Genomic DNA, 18,160 nt, shown 5'->3' on the forward strand with positions numbered 1-18,160 from the left:
AATATTTTATAACAATATGAAGCAGCAAATTAAAGGAGAAACTATTTTATCTCAAGTTGCTTACACTGCCTGCCTATAAATTAAACTAGATGCAAAGTTCCCTAGACGCAACAAATTATATAAAAATGGCCTTAATGTATTTCTTTTGATCATGTCACTTTTTTATTTTCCGGTCTACAGATGTTTATTTGAATAAATATCTAATGACGTTATCTATATTTTATTCATATTGAGTTCCGCTTATTTGATAAAGTTTGATTTTATTGATGTAGGATCAAATTATCAACATCTTCTAGAGTTTAAAGTGATAAAACTTTGGAACGCAATCACGTAGATGAAGATTTTTAGAATTCCAAAAATACCCTTTATCAACGTAAAGCTCCAGATCCATGTGACCAAACGCTCTTCTGGGGTCTGAACAAGAAGTGAAGCTTCCCGATCAAATCGTCCATAGCCCCACCAAAGATGACTCTGCCTTGGTCTTGTGGAAACGACCGGTCAATCCTACCAACCGCTAATTTTGTCTTCTCTTACAGTGAAGTGAACCGCCGGTCAACACCATGTTTTCCAATTCCNTTATGGAGGTGAAATGTTACAAGAATAATAGTCATAAAGGTGGAGGTTATCTTCGTAATGGATGGAAGTATTGAGATAATTAGTCATAGTAACTTTTTGGTGTAGTGGACATTCATATCATAATATTTTATAACAATATGAAGTAGCAAATTAAAGGAGAAACTATTTTATTTCAAGTTGCTTACACTGCCTGCCTATAAATTAAACTCGATGCAAAGTTCCTAGACGCAACAAATTATATAAAAATGGCCTTATGTATTTCTTTTGATCATGCCACTTTTTTTTTTTCCGGTCTACAGCTGTTTATTTGAATAAATATCTAATGACGTTATCTATATTTTATTCATATTGAGTTCCGTTTATAATTTATTTGATAGAGTTTGATTTTATTGATGTAGGATCAAATTATCAACATCTTCTAGCGCCTTTAAAGTGACATAAAACTTTGGAACGCAATCACGTAGATGAAGATGTTTAGAATTCCAAAAATACCCTCTAGCAACGTAAAGCTCCAGATCCATGTGACCAAACTGCTCTCTGAACAAGAAGTGAAGCTTCCCGATCCAATCGTCCATAGCCCCACCAAAGATGACTCTGCCTTGGTCTTGTGGAAACGACCGGTCAATCCTACCAACCGCTAATTTTGTCTTCTCTTACAGTGAAGTGAACCGCCGGTCAACACCATGTTTTCCAATTCCAATTTCGTCACCAAACCCATAATATGCACAAACTTTAACTCAACTTCCATTTCATTCATCTCCACTAAATATGGAGAATTCAAGTCAAGAATCGCATCTCCGGTCTGAAAATTCCGTTACATATGACTCCTCCTATCCTATCTACGCTATGGCTTTTTCATCCTTCACGTCTTCCCTCCCTAGCCGCCGCCGTCGACTTGCCGTCGGGAGCTTTATCGAAGAGTTCAACAATCGTGTCGATATTCTGTCCTTCGATGAAGATACCCTAACCCTTAAGCCTGTTCCGAATCTCTCTTTTGAACACCCTTATCCGCCTACGAAGCTCATGTTCCATCCTAATCCTTCTGCATCTCTCAAGACTAATGATATTCTTGCTTCTTCCGGTGATTACCTCCGTCTATGGGATGTTAGTGAAACTTCTATTGAACCTCTTTTCACTCTCAGTAACAATAAAACTAGTGAATATTGTGCCCCTTTGACGTCTTTTGATTGGAATGAGGTGGAGCCGAGAAGAATTGGTACTTCTAGTATAGACACTACTTGTACCATCTGGGATGTTGAGAAAGGGGTTGTGGAAACCCAACTGATAGCTCATGACAAAGAGGTTTACGATATAGCTTGGGGTGAAGCTGGGGTTTTTGCTTCGGTTTCTGCTGATGGGTCAGTTAGGATTTTTGATTTGAGGGATAAGGAACATTCGACAATTATTTATGAGAGTCCAAAACCGGACACTCCGTTGTTGAGGTTGGCTTGGAACAAGCAAGATTTGAGATACATGGCTACCATATTGATGGATAACAATAAGATTGTGATTTTAGATATCAGGTCTCCAGCAATGCCCGTGGCAGAGTTGGAAAGGCATCAGGCGAGTGTGAATGCTATTGCTTGGGCTCCACAGAGTTGTAGACATATTTGTTCTGCTGGGGATGATGGGCAGGCGCTCATTTGGGAGTTGCCAACTGTTGCAGGGCCTAATGGGATTGATCCTATGTCAATGTACTCTGCTGGAGCTGAGATTAATCAAATTCAGTGGTCTGCTGCACAACGTGATTGGATTGCTATTGCGTTTTCTAACAAGTTGCAGCTGCTTAAAGTATAAGGTGATTGGATGTTTGAATTTTTCCTGTAAGACAACAACTACTACTGCTTTAGTATCTCTTTTAATACGTGGTGGATGGGGGTGGTGCTTAGATGTTATTGTGTGTCCTTTTTGGACTTCTCAACCCTGTTATACATTTAGATAGTTACAACTTATTGTGTGACCATAGAACAAAACAGGAAAGCTAATTCAGGAATTTTGATATCCTGCTAATTCTTACTTGTAGTAGATAATGTATTAATGAGTTATTGAATGAAGGATGCCTGTTTATGTAGACTTATTGATGTTGTTCCTAATTCTTATCACGTATAGAAATAAAATTTATATTGTAGCTATTGAGTTTGGGAAATTAGCTTATACTGTAATGCAAGATGTGAAATTTAACTCGCAGAAACTTGAAGCATGGTTGAACTAGCTACTAGTTAATGCGACTTATTAGCCAATTGTGTTAGATCATCAGACATATATAGCCTTTGCTTATGCAATATTTTTTTACTAAGTAATATGGCTTTAAATGATATTAATGTCAATTGTGCTTCCACACGATGAATAGAAGAACAACAGTTGTACATGCTTTGGAACATAATGTCAGCATTGTTTTCCAGAGACCCCTGACTTTGTATACTCGTATGGATCAGTGGTAACCTATTGGTGGCAAATTCAACATGCTTTAGATTTTGACCCTCAACTTATACTTCTATTTATAGTTATTCTAAGACAATTTACGTATTTGATAAATGTATAGCTAGTCAACTTCAAAGGAACTGGTGGGGCTTTCTTATATTGCTGCAAATTGTGAATAGTGGAATTGGATCAGTATTAAAGGGATGGAAATTTTAGTATTCCGTGTTGTTTACATTGTTCTCTTCTTCGTGGCTTCTTTGCTATTGTATTTTCACTTGTTTTTTTATATGTTTTACTTGAGCCAATGGTCTACAAGAAATAACATCTCTACCTTCACAAAGTAGGGGACACACCACCCTCCTCAGATCCCACTTGTGGTTGTAGAATTACAATGGGTATGTCATTATTATTGTTAGAGGGCTGACGATGGGCATAGGATTGTTGGCAGATTAGTGTGGGAATAACCATGAAAAGATTCAAAGGTTTTTTTGCTAATGTCATATCTATTAATAGCTAAGTTGCTTGGACTCTCCAAAAATCTTGCTTCACCCGTGTCGGATCCTTCAAAAATACACTGTTTCTGGAGGATCCAACACGCACCCGTCGACATTTTTGAAGAGTCTGAGCAACATATATAAATAGCATTGAGTTTGACATGCCAAGTTACATATTGAGTTTCCGAATCTGGAGACTGGAGAATGTGATGCGTTCATTTATAAAATAAAGAAACAGAATGATTATGACAAACGTGGGATATTTTAGGCACATACCGGAGAGAAAATAAATTAAGATGAGAATAAATAAATAAATACATGTTAAAAACTCAAGGAATCACTTACATAGTCGACATGCTTTAAATTAATGACTTTGAAGCACATTTATGATTAATTTGTTTGTTGAACTTATTCAAATGAAGTTTTATGGACTGCACCAAAGTTAGTAGCAGGATTGTTTTCTTTATATGCTGCTGGGTTTCTGCTAGCACGTGAACTAGTAATGTTATCATGGAGTGTTCTTTGAGTGACAAGATACCATTAGACGTGGTCTAGTGGTATCTAGAAATGATATTATGGAGTGTCCTGTGGAAAGTGAAAACTATTCGTTAAGTTGTATAGGACGTCGTTAAACAATTTCACGTGCTCTTCATATATTCTGTTTTAAGACTTAAAACTGATATTTTTTTCCGTGAAATGTTGTCGAACTTTTTGTCTTCTTAAATTGGCTAGATATTCTCCTTATAGGTGTTTCCATGGTGCTGTAAAAGTAATTGTTACCGTAGTTTAAGTTCTGCGATTACAGGAAAATCTTGAACTACAGGAGAAAATGTAACTATAGGAGTTCCTTTGCAATTATGCAGTGTGGGAGCTTATTCGATGGAGCATAGAGACTTTCATACTTTAATTTTTTCTTATGCTAGTTGCATCGGATCTAGAAATCTGTTACCAGTTCCGATAGAAGGAAAAGAGTAAGGTTTAGGCTTTACCCAATAGTTGTTGAACCCGAGGTTGGTAATAAACTGAAGCTGCTCAGTCTACATTTGGATAATAGTTTCTGCAGTTGCAATTCTGACAATCTTATATAACTGGTCGGAATGAAAATTTCAACTTTGTTTGATGCAATCTATTGATGCATTTTTGTTTGAGCCATCTTGGACCATATTGTTGGGCATTATATTATATTTCTGCAGTAGCAGCTCTGTTTCTTATTTTTCATTTCTTGATTTTGTGTGATGTCACTTTTTGAAAAGAGGCGATTCTCGAAATGAAAATTAAATAGTAATACTAATGAAATTGGACCTAAACCAAATGGCCCAATAAAGTATTAACTCTTCTGGGGGCCCAAATAAGAACTGAAGCCTCAAGATCAAATCATCCATAGCCACCAAAGACTAATCTGTCTTCGTCTTGTGGAAGCGAAAGCTAGTCAATCCTGCCAACCACTAACTTTTCTTCCCTTCGAGCGAACTGCCAGTGAACACCATGTAAGCTCAACAACATGTTTTCCAATTCCAATTAATTACCAAACCCATAACACACCCACATACATAACTTCAACTTCAATTTTCCCCAATTCATCCTCTCTAAAAATGGAAAAAAAATCTGGTAAAAAATTTCATCCCCGATCTGGAAATTCCGTTACATATGACTCATCCTACCCCATCTACGCCATGGCTTTTTCCTCCTTCACTTCTTCCCTCCCCAATCGCCACCCTCGAATTGCCATTGGGAGCTTTATCGAAGAGATCAACAATTGTGTTGATATTCTCTCTTTCGATGCACATAACCTAACCCTTAAGCCTATTCCGAATCTCTGTTTCGAACACCCTTATCCACCTACGAAGCTCATGTTCCATCCTAATCCTTTTGATTCTCTCAAATCGAATGACATTCTTGCCTCCTGCAGTGACTACCTCCGTCTTTGGGAAGTTGGTGATACTTCTATTGAACCCCTTTTCACTCTCAGTAAGAATAAAACTAGTGAATACGTTGCCCCTTTGACGTCTTTTGATTGGAATGAGGTGGAGCCCAGAAGAATTGGTACTTCCAGTATAGACACTACTTGTACCATCTGGGATGTTGAAATAGGGGCTGTCGAATCTCAAATTATAGCCCATGATAAAGAAGTTTACGATATAGCTTGGGCTGAAGCTGCGGTTTTTGCCTCCGTTTCTGCTGATGGGTCAGTTAGGATTTTTGATTTGAGGCATAAGGAACATACTACAATTATTTATGAGAGTCCAGAACCGGGTACTCAGTTGTTGAGGTTGGCTTGGAACAAGCATGACTTAAGATATCTGGCTACTATGTCGATGGATTGCAACAAGATTATGATTTTAGATATTAGATCTCTAGCAAGGCCTGTGGCAGAGTTGGCTAGGCATCAGGCGAGTGTTAATGCTATTGCTTGGGCTCCACAGAGTCGTCGACATATTTGTTCGGCTGGGGATGACGGGCAGGCGCTCATTTGGGAGTTGCCAACTGTTGTAGGGCCTAATGGGATTGATCATATGGCAAGGTACTCTGCTGGAGCTGAGATTAATCAAATTCAGTGGTCTGCTGCGCATCATGATTGGATTGCCATTGCGTTTTCTAACAAGTTGCAACTGCTTAAAGTATAAGGCAATTGGATGATTGAATTTTTCCTGTAAGCCAACAATTATTACTGCTTTAGTATAATTATTAATTTGTGGTGGAAAGGGGTTAGAGCTTAGATGTTATTGTGCGTCCTTTTTGGACTGCTCGATCGTGTTATACATTTAGATAGTACAACTTATTATGTGGCAAAAAAACAAAATAGGAAAAGATAATTCAGTAATTCTGAAATCCTGTTGATTTCTGCTTGTGGTAGATAATATATTAATAAGTTATTGATGAAGTTTAGTATGTTTTTAATCTGTGATGGAGGGGGTTGGAGATTAGATTTTGTTATGTGTCCTTTTTAGACTGCTCAACTATGTTATACATTTAGATAGTTACAACTTATTGTGTGTGGCAATAGAACAAAACAGGAAAAACTGATTTAGTAATTCTGAGTCCTGTTGATTCTTGCTTGAGGTAGATAATGTACTAATGAGCTATTGAATGCAGGATCCTGTTTATGTGGTTTCACTTATTGATGTGGTTCCTAATTCTATTTTTTTTTTGAGGAACAAGTAACTGTGTATTCACAAAATTCCATCATCCAAGCAATGATAAGAGTGAGCACTTGCATCCCATAGGGTAAAAAATAGAAGGCCAGAAGAACTAGTCTATGGAGCTTTACAATTTCCCTATAAAATCATCAAAAAGTTCTATATCCCCCACCATATCCTGTTTACACCAAAAATATAGAAGACTAAGGCAATTCATTCTGATTTTTTGAATGTTGTTGCTTTTGTCTTCAATGCCTCTTGCATTCCTTTCCTTCCACAATGTCCACCAGATGCTTGCAGGGATCAATTCCCACCAGTCCTCTTCTGACTCTCTTCTTCCAATCTCTTTCCAGCAATCCATCATACTTTTAGTAGTTTTGGGAACCACCCAACTCACTCCAAGTATACACAAGAACATGTTCCACAGATTTGCAGCTCTTTTACAGTGTAGAAATAGATGGCTATTTATTTCAGCATCCTGGTCACACATAAAACATCTTCAGCAAATCTGTCTATCTCTTCTTTGTAGTACTTCATGAGTCAAACAAGCTTTCCTGCAAACTAACCACATGAAACAAGAAACTTTTAAGGGGAGTTTGGCATTCCAGATTAGTTTCCAAGGCCAGTTCCTAATCTGCAGTTGCCAGTATTTCTCCTCCAGTAGCATGACTTCACAGTGAACGCACCCTTGCTGTGAAGTTTTCACACTGGTCTGTCAGGTGCATTGGTAGTTCCATTGAAATCATTTATCACCATAAGAAAATCTGCAGCTCTTTGAACCTCCCAATCATTTAGTGCCCTTCTGAAGTTGAAATTCCAACCTTGTATGCTACACATCTGAGCTATAGTGGCCCTATTCTGTTGGCTGAGGAGGAACATATTAGGGAAGAGAGATTTCAAGCTCCTTTCACCTATTCAAAGTTCATTCCAGAACTCAATCTTCACACCATTACCAACCTTGAATTGAATATTTTTTTGAAACTGGTGCCTGAGTCTCCGAATAGTCTTCCAGACACTACAACCAAAAGTTCCAAGGACGTCTTCAGTGATCCCGTGACTTTGAAGTCCATATTTCTCAATGATGATTTTTTTCCATAAAGGCATATCTTCAGCACAGAACCTCCATAACCATTTTTGCAAAAGACAAGAGTTTTGGAGGTTGAGTTTCTTGATACCTGCTTCTTGTGAAGTGTTACAGTATCCCATTTTACAAGGTTGTAACCTTTCTGCTCCTTGTTTCCATTCCACAAAAAAGTTCTTCTGAGCAAATTTATTCTCTTCACAATACTCTTTGGTATAGGAAATAGGCTCATCATATAGGAAGGAAGGGAATCCACCACAGATTTGACTAGTGTTAATCTCCCTCCTAAGGACAAATACTGACTCTTCCATCTTGCCAATCTCCTGTCACATCTCTCTGGCACTTCTCTCCAAACCTCTATCTCTTTGTTCTTTGCACCCAGGGGCATCCCTAGGTACTTTGTGGGTAAGGCAGCTACCTGGCATCCAAGATTACTTGCTAATATCTTCATATTATCAACTTTGTTCACTAGGTAAAGACAACTCTTTTGCCAATTAACATGCAGTCCAGAAATGCCTTCAAAAATAGTAAGGATAGCCCTAATATGTCTAATCTAAGATACTTCAGCTTCACAAAATATTAGCGAGTCATCTGCATAAAGCAGATGTGTGACTCCCCTTTCATCTTCTCTACGTCCTTGCACCTGAGCTTGGAAATCCTTTGACCAACCATTTGCCCTTGCCCTCCTGATCATGTGGTTGAGCCCCTCCATAGCTAAGATAAACAAAAAAGGTGATATAGGATCACCCTGCCTCAACCCCCTCTCAGACGAAAAGAAGCCTTCATTATTGCCATTTATAATCAGAGAGAACCTTACCGTAGAGATGCAGAAACATATCCAGTTGATCCATTTTTTACCAAAACCCATGTCTTCTAGCACCTTCAGTAGAAACTTCCAATTAACATGGTCATATGCCTTCTTTAGGTCAAGTTTGCATAAGATCCCTGGAAATTTTTGTCTCTCTGGAATCCACTAATTCATTTGCTAAGAGAGCCGCATCCATAATCTGCCTGCCTTTTAGAAATGCCATTGGATGTTCATTTACTAATTTCCCCATAACAGACTTCAACCTTTCAGTAATAAGCTTGGAAAATATCTTGTATACACTTCCTATTAGACTGATAGGTTTGAAATCCTTAAGCTCCTCAACTCCAGCTTTCTTTGGTATCAAGGCTATGAAGGTGGCATTGAAAGACTTTTCAAATAACTCTTTCTGATGGAACTTATGAACAGTTTCCAGTAGATCCTCCTTCACAGTGTCCCAACAAACTTCAAAGAAACTCATTGTCAAACCATCTGGGCCCGGGGCTTTGTCTCCATCACATTGCTTGATTACATTCAGCACCTCTTCTTCAGAAAAAGGTCTTTGAAGCCAAATCTTGTTCCTCTTGTGAAATGGTTGGGAAATCTATCATGTCGAAACCTGGCCTCCAACTTTCTGATTCTGAGTAAAGTGTTTTATAAAACTCAACCATAGCAGTCTTGATTTCATCAGTGTAAGAAATATAGGAAAAGAATATTATTGAATTGTTGTTGTGTCTACATTATTACATTGAGACCCTATTTATAGACCTTAGAAGACAATCCTTTACCAAGTAGGATACTATTTAGTATTCCTATTTCTATTTCTATTCCTATTCCTATTCTAATAGGATTGTATAAACCTATTCCTATTCTTATAGGATTATATAAACCTATTCCTATTCTAATAAGATTGTATAAACCTTATATTCTAACACTCCCCCTCAAGCTAGTGCATACAATTCATGTACCTAGCTTGTTACAAATGTAATTAACANTTCTCCTCTAACCACTAATCTGTCAATAGTGTTAAATCTTCTGTGAGCAGTTGCCATTCTTTGGAAAAACTGTGTTGTTGTCACCCTGCTTCAACCACAACACTCTGGATTTCTGTCTCCATTTTGCTTCCTCATTTTTAGCCATATTTTCCAATTCAACTACAATGGTTGCTCTTACCATCATTTCTTCCTCAGAAAAGTCCCTGCTTTCCATTGTCAGATCAATTCCTGCCAATTCTTCTAGTAAACTGTTATCATGTATAGAAATAAAATTTGTATTGTATAAGTTGAGTTAAGAAAATTAACCCATATTGTGATGCAAGATGTGAAATTTAACTCATAGAAGGTAGGCACACACTTGAACTAGTTACTAGTTAATGTGACTTTTTAACCAATTGTCGGATTATCAGACATATACATCCTCCACTTATGCTCTAGAGAATTCCACTTAAAATGGCATTGAGTGACATTTTTTAATGAAGTAATATGACTTTAAATGACATTAATGACAATTGTGCTTCAAAATTATGAATAGAAGAACAAAGATAATACATGCTTTGAAACATGATGTCAGCATTGTTTTCTGGAGACCCTGGCTTTGTGTATTTGTATGGATTAGTGTAACCTATTGAAGGTAAATTCAACTTGCTTTAGAGTTTACCACTTAACTTATACATCTATTTATAGTTATTCCAGGACGATTTTCATATTTGATGATTGTATAGCTAGTCAACTTCAAAGAAACTGGTGGGGCTTTCTTATGTTCTTACAAATTGTGAATAGTGGAATTTGTTCAGTATTAGAAGGTTGAAAATTTCAGTATTACATATTGTTTCCTGCTTCATTTATCATATCATTGTCATTGCTATTGTTCTCTTCTTCTTTGTTTTTAGCATTGCTTCTTCGTCATTGTATTTTCTTTACATACTTGTTTTTTAATATGCTTTACTTGAATCGAGGGTCTATCAGAAACAACCTCTCTACCTTCACATGGTAGGGGTAAGGCTGCGTACACACCATCCTCCTCAAATTCCACTTGTGGTTTTGAAATTATACTGTGTATGTTGTACATTACTAATTTCAAAAACAAAAAATTATACTGTGTATGTTGTTATTGTTAGAGGGCTGAAGATAGACATTGGATTGTTGGCAGATTAGTGTGGATAGAACTATGAAAGGATTCAAAGTTTGTTCGCTGATTTCAAGGGATGAAGATGGGCATAAGATTGTTGGCAGATTAGTGAGGATAAGACCATGAAAGGATTCAGAGGTTGTTCGATGATTTCATATCTATTAATAGCGTCGAGTTTCCAACTTTGAAGACTAGTGAATGTGATGTGTCCAATTATAAAATCAAGAAATAGAATGATTATGATAAAAGTTGGAGATTTTAGGCACATACTAGAGAGAAATAAATTAAGATGAGAATAAATAACAAATCAAGATTAAAAGACACTAGGAATCACTTACATAGTCCATAAGCTTCAAATTGATGGCTTTTGAAGCACATTTGTGCTTAATTTGTTTGATGAACTTATTCAATTAAGTTTTATGGACTGCATGAAAGTTAGTAGAAGAATTGTTTTCATTATATGTTACTGGGTTGCTGTTAGCACGTGAACTAATAATGTTATCAGTACTTTGAGTGACAAGATATCATTAGATGTGGTCCTGTCAAAAGTATAAACTATTCGTTAAGTTGCATAGGACACGGCTAAACAGTTTCATGTGCCCTTCATAGATTTTGTTTTAAGACTTGGAACTTATATTTCTTTTTTCGTGAAATGCTGTCAAACTTTTTGACTTCTTAAAGTGGGACTAAATGTTCTCCTCATTGTTGTTTCCGTGGTAATGTAAAAGTAATTGTCACCCTAGTGTAGGTTCTGCGATTGCAGAAAAACCTTGAACTACAAGAGGAAATATAATTTGAGAAGTTCCCTTGCAATGACGCAGCGCGGGAGCTATACCTTTCGATATTAGTTTCTGCAGTAACATCTCTTACAATCTTGTGTTACTGACAGGAACAAAAATTTCAACTTTGTGTGATGCAGTATGCTGATTCATTTTCATTTGGGCCCTACTGGATCATCTTGTTGTTTGAGAGATCCGATTGCTGTTTCTAAGCCTTGTCATAGTTGTATTTGTTCTACATGGAGCTTCTGTTGCTCAAGGGTTGTTTATTGCTTAACAATAATCTTTTCTTTTTGTAGAAAATTCAGCTTTTCATCTGTTAAGAAATAGATTATAATTCATGGGAAATATATAAGTTAGATAAATGAATTATTTTTAGTTTAGAAGGCCCGACCTGGAAATTGGTGGCTTCATTGAGAGTTTTATCTTGGTAATTCAGTTTAATGCTTAAAAAGAGTAACATTTTAATTTACTTTCTTTCCTTGTTCTCTCTCCTGGTTTCATTATCAAATCTCAAAGAGGATTTCTGATGTGTAGCTCACAGAGATGTGTTTGATCTATTGTGGCTAGGTTGATTGAAGTCTTAATTGTGTTGCATTGCCCATTTGGGAAATATCAACTTCAAACTGTTTGTCTCTCTGATTTTCTTCTTTACCCCAATGCAAAGTCATCTTTATCAATTGTAGTAACCCAAAAACAGAGGAAATACAGTTCAGTGGTTACCATGTTCAAGGGATAGAAAATGTACTGTCATGTTGGTTGAAGATTATACATGCAGACTGACTGAATTCTCATTTCTTGACATGCAATGGAGGTAGACGAGTAATCTTTTGTAAAGTTTCTTTCGATGTAAAAAAAGTTATTCCCGAATAGTGTCTGTCTTTGTTTTATGATTTAGAGCATAACTACTTCTGCAATTCCTTTGACAGTGTATTTTAGTCTTTCTACATTACTGCAAAGCAAGAACATAGCCATAAATCTGCTGTTACTGATGTTTGAAGTGATTTTCTCTTTGAATTTGCAGTGTGGACTATTGGAGGACTTGATTTTCTACCTTCTTTGTAAGAGATGAAAAAACTTTTGCCTCTGGTCATGAAGGTGGAGGGATTATACCTTTTCAGGCACTTCAGTAGCACCATTTGGAAAAATAAAATCTAAAGTTCAGTACTTTTTTTTCTATCATCTAGTAAGCATCAATTTGAAAACCAAGTGTAATGGAAAATGATAAAGGAAACTTGTTTAACTGTCAAACTATGTGGATTGAGATACTACCTAACTGTTCTTCAACATTAAGTTATTTGGAAGTTGTTATATGAATCTTTTATTAACCATTGGCTTCTCTCTATGTGGACCTATATTGCTTGGGTTCTTCAAAAATGTCAACGAATGCGTGTTGACTTCGCCAAAAATAGTGTATTTTTGGTGAATCTGATACGGGTGCGGCATCGAAAGTGAAGAGTCCGCGCTCATTCACAAATAAAAAAATTGCAAAAAAGTAAAAAAAGTTCTCTGTTTCTTCATTGAACTTCCCAAATTCTCTTTGCATCATTGTTTACTTTCTTTTTTTTTGAACATTTTGAAGCTAGGAAAGTTGTAGAATTTTACACTTTTGGCTGAATTTTTTTTTCCAAAAACTGAGTTTTTTTCTGCTAAAAATTCTCGAACAAATATTTTATAGGTTTGCCAAGACTCAAAACAGACCTTAAATACATATATTTTTGGTAAAATTTCAGAAATAGTCTTTGAATTTTTGAAAAACTTAAAACCTTTTTTATTTGTTAAAAAAATATACAGACCAAAAGAAAGAAAATACCACCTTTGTTTCAACTGTTTGTTATATTTTTCTTTTTAGTTCGTTTAAAAAATAATGTTTTTTTACCCTTTGTTTGGATGGTTATTATCCGTTGTATTATATTGTAAGTTTAAATACAATGTTAGTTTTGATTGTTACTTAAATTCTATTGAATTGTATTATATAAATTCATTATTAGGTAACAATGCCAAGATTGTGTAACGATCGGTATAATTGCGTCGTTACCTTTTCATGAGAAAATTACGTGGTTTAGCAAACTTATATTACTTAATTACTCATCATAGTTATAGTTTGCTATAATTCCCACTCGCGATTAACATTAACCATTAATTACGTGGCTGACTTCGAGTTATATAATTAGCCACATTTGTATAATTCTTCACATTTGTATGATTCACAACTAACAATTTTTTTGTTTGATTTGTATTTGTATATGATGCTGATTTCCTTTGGTTTTTCAGTTTTGTCACCGTATACATTCAATCTTTTTGTGTATAACTTTTTAAAGTTTGTATAAACCCGTAGTTTTTGAATTTTGTATAATATAATTTATATAATGTAATTTGTATACTATATTTTGTATAACTGTTTAAAGTTCATATGTTTATATTTGTATCAATTCGTTATTTCAAGTTTTATCATATTTATATAATTTCATACTTTATATTACTCAATTATACAAAAACATGTGAATTACACAAACGTAGCCGCCAATTATACAAACGACATGCGAATTATACAAATTATTGCCCTCTCTCGCTCGCCCCTCTCCTTACTCTCTGAATCTCGCTTGCCTCTCTCCTCCCTCTCCCAATCTCGCTTGCCATATATACAAATACATATGTATAATATACAATTATCTAACCGATCTCTCCCACTCTCTGCTCTCTCTCGCTCGCCTCTCTCCTCCCTCTGCCAATCTGGCTCCGCCACTCTCTTCCCTATAACATGTAGCTACAAATTGTAATTAGCAAATTATAACTATGGAGGTAATTAGGCTATTTTTAGTGGCTATATGCGAAGATTTCTCTTTTTTCATTTACTCTACCTTTTTTTAATAGCTCTATCCGTCTCCTATAATTTTTTTTTTTTGTAAATCTATCATTCAAATCATGCACGCGTCAATCTTTCCCGTTTTAACAACTTAAATTTAAAACTACAAACATTAATTGATTAATTTATTATCTTAAAATTCATGTCAAGTCAAAATACTAATTTCGGATTTTTAGCAACCACACCGCCACACGCCACTCATAAAAATTGTGTACAAGCAAAAGTCAAAGTTTAAGAGATTTTAGAAGCCAATTGGGAAAAGAAGAATACATCTCAACCACTAATTCTTCTTCTCTTTCAATCCTATCAATGGAACCTCACCAATTCCTTATCTTCTTCACAATATTCACTGAAACTACTTGATATGTCTTCTCAGCCACCACAACCACCGCATCTCCACAAGAAACCCACTTCCTTCCCTGACGTTATCTTCACTGCCTTTTCTCTCTTCGTTATCTTCTCTTCTTCAAACCCCACTACTTCCCTTCTCCGTAAATTCACCCCTCTTGTTTCTTTCCCTTTAAACCCCCGTAGATTTCTCAGAATTCCCACTATGTCAAACCCATCTCCCAGTAATCTTCGTAACCCTATTCATCACTTCCCCAATCCCCAATCACTCTCCGATTGGCTAAGGCCACGTATGCCTTCTGATTCTTTTGCTGCTTGGGGGGTTAAGCCGGGAACCAAGAATGTTAGTAATCTCTGGCTTGAGTTGTCTGAAGGGGAGACTTTGCTGGCTGATTCTACGCCGCCGGTTCGAACTGTTGAGGTTATGGTTGTTAAGGTTATTGGAAAAGACAATAAAGTCCTTGTTGAATCGCACCAAGAAATGTCGGATGGTGCTGTTAGGCATAGGTGTAGGCCGTTGTCGGAGAAGATGAAGCCTGGTGAGACAGTTGAAGATGCGGTTTTTCGGGCTGTGAAAGAAGAGCTTGGTTCAGTGCTTGGTGGGTCTTTTGGTGAGCTCAGAGAGAATGGCATTGTTAAGATTTTACCCAATTCGTATTCGAAGAAGGTGGAGGAAGGTGTTTCAATGTCGTATCCTGGATTGCCTGCTTGTTATGTGTTGCATACAGTGGAGGCTGCAGTGGATGGTTTGCCTGAGGAGGAGTTTTGCACAGAAGAGACTGATGAATATGGAGATTCTAGTGAGAGGATGGTCGCAGATGGTGCAGTTTCATGTAAAAAGCATTACTGGAAGTGGGTTGATGCTGATTCGTTGTGATCGATGGTGTGGGAGGTGAGTTTGAGCTCTTGTCCTTCCAAGATTGAATTTTTGACTACTACATACATGGTTCAATAATAAAGATGGCTTCCCTGAGACTTGCGGTTGAGTGTCTTTATACTTTATAGGATATTTAGATACAGTTACATAGAAGAATTGCTTGATTTAGCTTTCTATTCATGTTAATATTCATCTCAGGTATTGAGGATTTAATAATTACTGCGTGTATATCTTTCTAACAGCGAAAGCTTCTTGTCTTGTCCTGTCTTCTGAGAAGAACAGGATGGCATTTGAAATTCAATTACATTATACTTATGGTGCTTCCAAGTGGGAATAACTTGATGATTAACATCTTAAATACAACATGTTTGCTTTGTTATATCTGGGCGAGCCTTGTTTCCTACCACTTGATCTTTTGGTTAGGTTATCCTTTACCGTCAAAACCATTTATTTTATTTTGGTTAGGTGCCAAATAATGTAATGACTTTCCATTTTGAGCTTGCCAATTGAGGGGATGGCTAATTGGCTGTAGCTTCAGGCAGCTGGGGGCTTTTAAGCTAAATGTGATTTCATGTTCAGGGTTTTAACTGCAGAATATCTGTTTCAATTTCAATGTCACTCCTTGTTTTTGGAATCAAAACCAAAAATCAGTTCCAAAGTTCGAGTTACACAGAGGCAAACATGATTAGTTTATTTCTTTTCATCTTCCCAAGTTTTGGTGGTCTGAGTTATTCGATTACATGTCTTGGTGGGCAGATGCATGTACCCAATGGAAATAATTGAGTCATGCATAAACTAGCTCAAACTATTGTTATTATTATTGTTCTTTCATGAAAAAACTACAGTAGAGCCTAATTCTGGTGACACTGTTGAATGATGGGATTAGTGATACTTCTAAGCTTTTACATTTAATATAAGCTTCTTGAGGGACTTGTTACTTACATCACAACTCACAAGTTCGAGCCTTGCGCCAAGCGAACTATGCCGGTAAGCTTGGTATTTAAGTGGAGTAGGGTAGATGTGCTGGTATGCGCACACCGTATTAGCAATATTTACCTACTTGAGAAAGAGGTATGGTTGACACCATAGAGGCGGAGAAAGGCTGGAATTAGGGAGAGAAGAATTGGGAAAGGAAGAATCCTTTGTCACCAGCTTTTTGTGGATTTAGTTTAGTGGCTTAATTAGCATAAAAGTAGATAATGTTGGCAATGTGTATGAAAGAATTTTAAACTAGTTAGTTTGATGCTGGCCAGCATTCCCTCAATGCTGAAGAATACTACTTATGAATTGTCAAAAAAAAAAAAGAATTTTAAATTAGTTAGGATTTTTGAATTCCGTTTAGTTTCTGTAATTGACGCCAATTTAAGGGTTTATGGTTCTGTAGGCCTCTAGTGGCCTTTTAAAAACTACACTAGAGTCTAATTCTGGCGACACTGTTGAGTGATAGGATAGATGATACTCCTATGCTTTTACATCTAATATTGGTTGGTGAGAGACTTGTGACTTACATCACAACTCACAAGTTCGAGCTTATAAGCCAGTAAGCCTAGTATCTAAGTGGAGTAGGGTAGAGGGGATGATAAGCGCACTCCATGTATTAACAATATTTACCTACTTAGAGAAAGAGGTATGGTTAACACCATAGAGGTGGAGGAAGGCTGGAATTAGGGAGAAAAGAAATTGGAAAGAAAGAATCATTGTCAGCAGCCTTTTGTGGCTTAATTAGCATAAAAGTAGATAATGTTGGCAATGTGTATGAAAGAATTCAAAATTAGTTAGGCCTTTGAAATTCCTTTTAGTTGCTGTAATTGATACCAATTTTAAGGGTTTAGGGTTCTGTAGGGGCCTCTAATGGCCTTAAAATGTGGTGATCAAGTTGAAATACCCAACTCATGAACATTCTCATTGCTGAAGATGCCACAATTACCTAGTGTTTGTAGTGAGGAGCAAGTTCTCTTCATTCATGGTATAAAAATTTCTTTACTCCCTGATACGAAACATGCAGAGGATTGGAAACATAGAAGCCAATTTAAATAAAGCCCTTAATTATATTGAATTTCACTGTAGTTTGTTCAGATCCCTCCAAATGTTTTTCTTGCTCTATATTCCCAAAATGCTAGGCTGACTCTGTGACATCTTTCCTATATGCCTAGCTACGAGTTTTTTGTTTTTTTGTTTTTGTGGGGCTGGGTACTACTGCAAGGAATTTGGTGAAAGCAAGGATGAGTTATTGTGAACCATGTAAATCAAGTCCTAATTGTTATGGTTTCCTTCTCTTCTCATCTTTCTATTTACATTGCTCTCTTTTTCTCTAAACTTAGTCAATCGGGCTGCTGCTGCCCCGCGATCAGTCTCAATTCAGTTCATTAAGCCACTAACTTTACTCTCCACAGACTCCTTAACCTATCAAGTTCCTTGTTTCTCTGCTCTAATCCCACTCTTCTGTTTGTTAACGCGTTCTCTTTGCTTCAGCCCAGTTTTCAGCCTATCTTCAGTTTACATTAGAAATTCTTTCATTTTCATCAGATATACTAGTGCATAAACATGGTTTTATAAAGAGCATTAAGTTTTTAGTTAGATTCTCAAATTCTCTCGCATTATTGTGACCCTTCAACGTTCACTCTCCTCCTCTTACCTTGTTACTACATC

The 18,160-nt window shown here is 36.6% G+C and overlaps 3 protein-coding genes across 6 annotated transcripts; all 3 read left to right on the forward strand.

Moving 5' to 3' along the window:
* The first annotated feature begins 1,089 nt into the window (after nt 1-1,089).
* Nucleotides 1,090-12,748, forward strand: LOC125858517 (protein TRANSPARENT TESTA GLABRA 1). Of its 4 annotated transcripts, none has more exons than XM_049538316.1 (3): nt 1,090-2,374; nt 6,117-6,141; nt 12,445-12,748. In XM_049538316.1, the coding sequence occupies exon 1, from the start codon at nt 1,345-1,347 to the stop codon at nt 2,371-2,373; it is 1,029 nt and encodes a 342-aa protein (XP_049394273.1). In that variant the 5' UTR covers nt 1,090-1,344; the 3' UTR covers nt 2,374; nt 6,117-6,141; nt 12,445-12,748. The 4 variants fall into 4 exon arrangements, with proteins under 4 accessions (XP_049394273.1, XP_049394275.1, XP_049394274.1 ...); XM_049538318.1 differs by lacking the exon at nt 12,445-12,748 and adding an exon at nt 11,531-11,869; XM_049538317.1 differs by lacking the exon at nt 6,117-6,141 and having other exon boundaries at nt 1,090-2,399.
* On the forward strand, nt 4,981-6,115 carry LOC125858516 (protein TRANSPARENT TESTA GLABRA 1-like). The gene has a single exon (XM_049538315.1). It carries the CDS (start codon nt 5,084-5,086, stop codon nt 6,113-6,115), a length of 1,032 nt encoding a protein of 343 aa, XP_049394272.1. The 5' UTR covers nt 4,981-5,083.
* Nucleotides 12,749-14,518: 1,770 nt separating the features above from the next.
* On the forward strand, nt 14,519-15,890 carry LOC125858522 (uncharacterized). Its single transcript, XM_049538323.1, has one exon. The coding sequence runs from the start codon at nt 14,651-14,653 to the stop codon at nt 15,509-15,511; it is 861 nt and encodes a 286-aa protein (XP_049394280.1). The 5' UTR covers nt 14,519-14,650; the 3' UTR covers nt 15,512-15,890.
* Nucleotides 15,891-18,160: the final 2,270 nt, after the last annotated feature.

This window comes from Solanum stenotomum, chromosome 3 (assembly GCF_019186545.1).
Source record: "Solanum stenotomum isolate F172 chromosome 3, ASM1918654v1, whole genome shotgun sequence".
Classification (NCBI taxonomy): Eukaryota; Viridiplantae; Streptophyta; class Magnoliopsida; order Solanales; family Solanaceae; genus Solanum; species Solanum stenotomum.

Bases quoted from the DNA above. Each gene is read 5' to 3' on its own strand.
- LOC125858517 (XM_049538317.1), top strand. From the start codon at position 1,345: ATGGAGAATTCAAGTCAAGAATCGCATCTCCGGTCTGAAAATTCCGTT.
- LOC125858516 (XM_049538315.1), top strand. From the start codon at position 5,084: ATGGAAAAAAAATCTGGTAAAAAATTTCATCCCCGATCTGGAAATTCC.
- LOC125858522 (XM_049538323.1), top strand. From the start codon at position 14,651: ATGTCTTCTCAGCCACCACAACCACCGCATCTCCACAAGAAACCCACT.